This window comes from Papio anubis, unplaced genomic scaffold (assembly GCF_008728515.1).
Source record: "Papio anubis isolate 15944 unplaced genomic scaffold, Panubis1.0 scaffold3605, whole genome shotgun sequence".
Lineage (NCBI taxonomy): Eukaryota > Metazoa > Chordata > Mammalia > Primates > Cercopithecidae > Papio > Papio anubis.
This window is the reverse complement of record NW_022163752.1, coordinates 1-2,663: the sequence shown is the minus strand read 5'-3', so window position 1 is coordinate 2,663 and position 2,663 is coordinate 1. Positions and strand designations below refer to the sequence as shown.

Here is a 2,663-nt window from a genome sequence, read left to right as displayed (position 1 = left end):
TCTTACAGGAAAAATAAAGAACAGCAGCTCATTCCCCTCTGGGGAGGTGCTGGCTCAGGGTTACACAGTGAGGGTGGGGACAGAGGTGGGCCCACAGTACTTCCCTTGTTGGGTTTTCTGAGGACCCCTCTGGCCACCTCCCCACAGGAGATGGAGGAGGACATCTAGACACTGAGGAGGAGGGGGTGCCTCGGCCTATGCCGAGCATCCCAAAGGACCTGGAGAGCCGGGAAGCCACAGTGAGTCTGACTTTCCCTGCCCCCGCTTTGCCACCTTCCTCTGTGGTCCCTCCCAGACCCCCTTATGCTGTTGCTTTCCCCGCCTTCTGATTTCTCTAGACCTTCACCCCTTCCGGGAGCCAGTGGTCAGCCACCACTTCACCTGTGACCAACAGGTGCACTCTCTGAGGCCCCAAGGGAAGGGGCTGTGCTCCACCTCCCTGCCCCATTTGTTTTGTGTATGCCCCTACAAGAATACTCACCTCTTGCCTTCAAGTGGCATTTTTCACCTCCGCTGAAGCCAGTGCCCAGGAGGAGCAGGCACGGCTATGTGGGCAGCGGAAGGTGTGAAGGCTGTGCTGCCTGCACCTGGCTCACCTGGTGGCCTCGGCCTGGAAGCAGCCAGAGGCAGAGGTCCCGGCCCCAGGGATTGGGGGTGAGTTTGTGTGTGGGGAGAGCTACCGGGCCCTGTAGGAGGCCATGGAGAAGGTGAAGGTGAGTGAGTCCTGGCATGGGCCAAGAAAAGTGGGGGCGGGGCAGGACAGGTCACTCCCGTGATGTGACCCTATTATTTTGGCTCCAGAGTGGCTTTATGGACCTCCCGAGGGAGAAGGTGGACGGGAAGCAGCAGGTGGTGAAACGAGAGCTTGGATTCATCCAGCTCTCTGGAGCGACAGATGGCATGAGTAAGCAAGAGGCCAGGGCACGGGCATGGGGAGCTGCAGGGCCTTCAGAGGGGCCCCAGTGTCTGAGCCGTGTCCTCTCACAGGAGAGCACATCACGGTATGTGAGATCCAGGGGGCAGGCAGGGCCAAACACGCAGCACAAGGAGGAGGAAGCCAGCAGGCTGGCCCAGAAGGAGGAGGAGATGAAGGTAGAGGGTGTGCAACATCTCTGCGGGGTTAGGGGTGAAGGTGGGTGCTGTCGCCGGCTCAGGCGTGGTAACTGAGCACCCCTCCCTTCAGGTGAAGCTGCTGGAGCTGCAAGATATGGTGTTGCCGGTTGTGGGCGACCACGAGGGGCATGACAAATTCCTCCCTGCTGTCCAGAACCCTCTTGATGAGCCCGCTCCAGGGGCCCCAGCCCCCCAGGAACTTGCAGCTGCAGAGGAGCAGAGTGGTGAGTAGAGCCCTCAGGCGGGGTGGGCAGGCCGCAGCAGGGGAGCCTCCCAGTGTACTCAGAGCCCCGCCTCCCTCTCTCCTAAGATTTTCAGGACAGCGTGGAGCCTGCACCGGGACAGGCCAGGGAGGGTTCTCCCCGTGACAACCCCACTGCACAGAAGATCCTGCAGCTGCTTCCTGTAACGCAGGACACCCAGGAGCACCCAGGCTTGGCCACCAAACCCTGCGTGCCATTCTTTTACCGGGCAGCCAAGAACAGAGAGATAAACATCATCATCATCTGAGAGCTGGTCAAGAAATTTAAAAACAACAACAACAAAAAGTTATGGGGTTAATCCCCTACACAATTCATCTACTTCATTGGAATGTTAGAGCCCCTCATGTTTGTGTTTCTAATTTACAGTTTAAATGTCTTTCTGAAAAGTTAAGGGAGAGTGGGTCTTTCCCTGATGTTCACTCGGGCATCCGTCAGCATTTTTGTTTTTAATTGATAATTGTAGGTCATTAGCTCGCATATCGAGTTTGCCCTTACATGGTGGGAGTTCAAACACACAAAGACCCACTATTTGCACAAAACTATTCTTACTGGTTCGGAATAGGCTGCCCTGCTTTTTAAATGTTATTGCAGCATGTATATTCATTACAGAATTCATATAAAATCTGCTTATGTTCTGCTATTATGTTTGATCGATTCCTAATCACAGTGAGCTCTTCATTAGCTCAATATGTGTTTTGCCCTCAAGTGCGCACTGTTGATTACTTTGTAATACGCCACTGTGAGTACCGACATTTAGAGTTGTTTAAAGGCCGAGAACTGGAAACAGCTTTTCCCCTATTTTCTGTGTATTGGGGATGGGAGTAGTAACATTTTGGGGAGCTTTTTAAATCTCACAGAAGAGGAAAGTGGCCTGCTCTGGCTGGTGTGTGCATGATAGAGTGTGTTTCATTTGTTCTGGTGCCAGGAATGAGCGCGGTACTATGGTAGTTCCCTTAGGATTTGTATGTGCTCTGGGCTCATGAAGATATTGCAGCATGAGCTGCAGCGGTTGGACTCTTTCTCAATGACCTAAAAAGGGATTCTTTCTGAGGAATGAAAGGCTCCCATCATTGACTGTGGATGCGGAAAACCTTTTCTAGCTTAGAGCATTTATATCTACAATACATTTTAAAGTCAGAGTTCATGTTACCTGTTTTAATCACATGACTACATGTCCCAGTACACAAAAGGGCACTGCTTGGCATTCTTCTTAGTGTATTTAGTGAAGATCATAAGAAATCCTTTCAGAGTTTAAATGTCCCTGGAACAGGCATACAGGCTCTAGTC

At 52.4% G+C, this 2,663-nt stretch overlaps 1 protein-coding gene across 5 annotated transcripts; it reads left to right on the top strand.

Annotated features, from left to right (window-relative positions):
• The first annotated feature begins 90 nt into the window (after positions 1-90).
• Positions 91-2,016, top strand: LOC116273101 (golgin subfamily A member 2-like). Of its 5 annotated transcripts, XR_004181581.1 has the most exons (6): positions 107-239; positions 339-713; positions 802-904; positions 988-1,092; positions 1,184-1,337; positions 1,424-2,016. XR_004181581.1 is itself a non-coding variant. In XM_031662047.1 (5 exons), exons 3-5 carry the CDS (start codon positions 1,087-1,089, stop codon positions 1,621-1,623), a joined length of 360 nt encoding a protein of 119 aa, XP_031517907.1. In that variant the 5' UTR covers positions 127-239; positions 802-904; positions 988-1,086; the 3' UTR covers positions 1,624-2,016. The 5 variants fall into 5 exon arrangements, 3 of the variants coding, with proteins under 3 accessions (XP_031517904.1, XP_031517907.1, XP_031517905.1); XM_031662047.1 differs by lacking the exon at positions 339-713 and having other exon boundaries at positions 127-239; XM_031662045.1 differs by having other exon boundaries at positions 127-239; positions 339-904.
• The last annotated feature ends 647 nt before the right edge of the window (positions 2,017-2,663 follow it).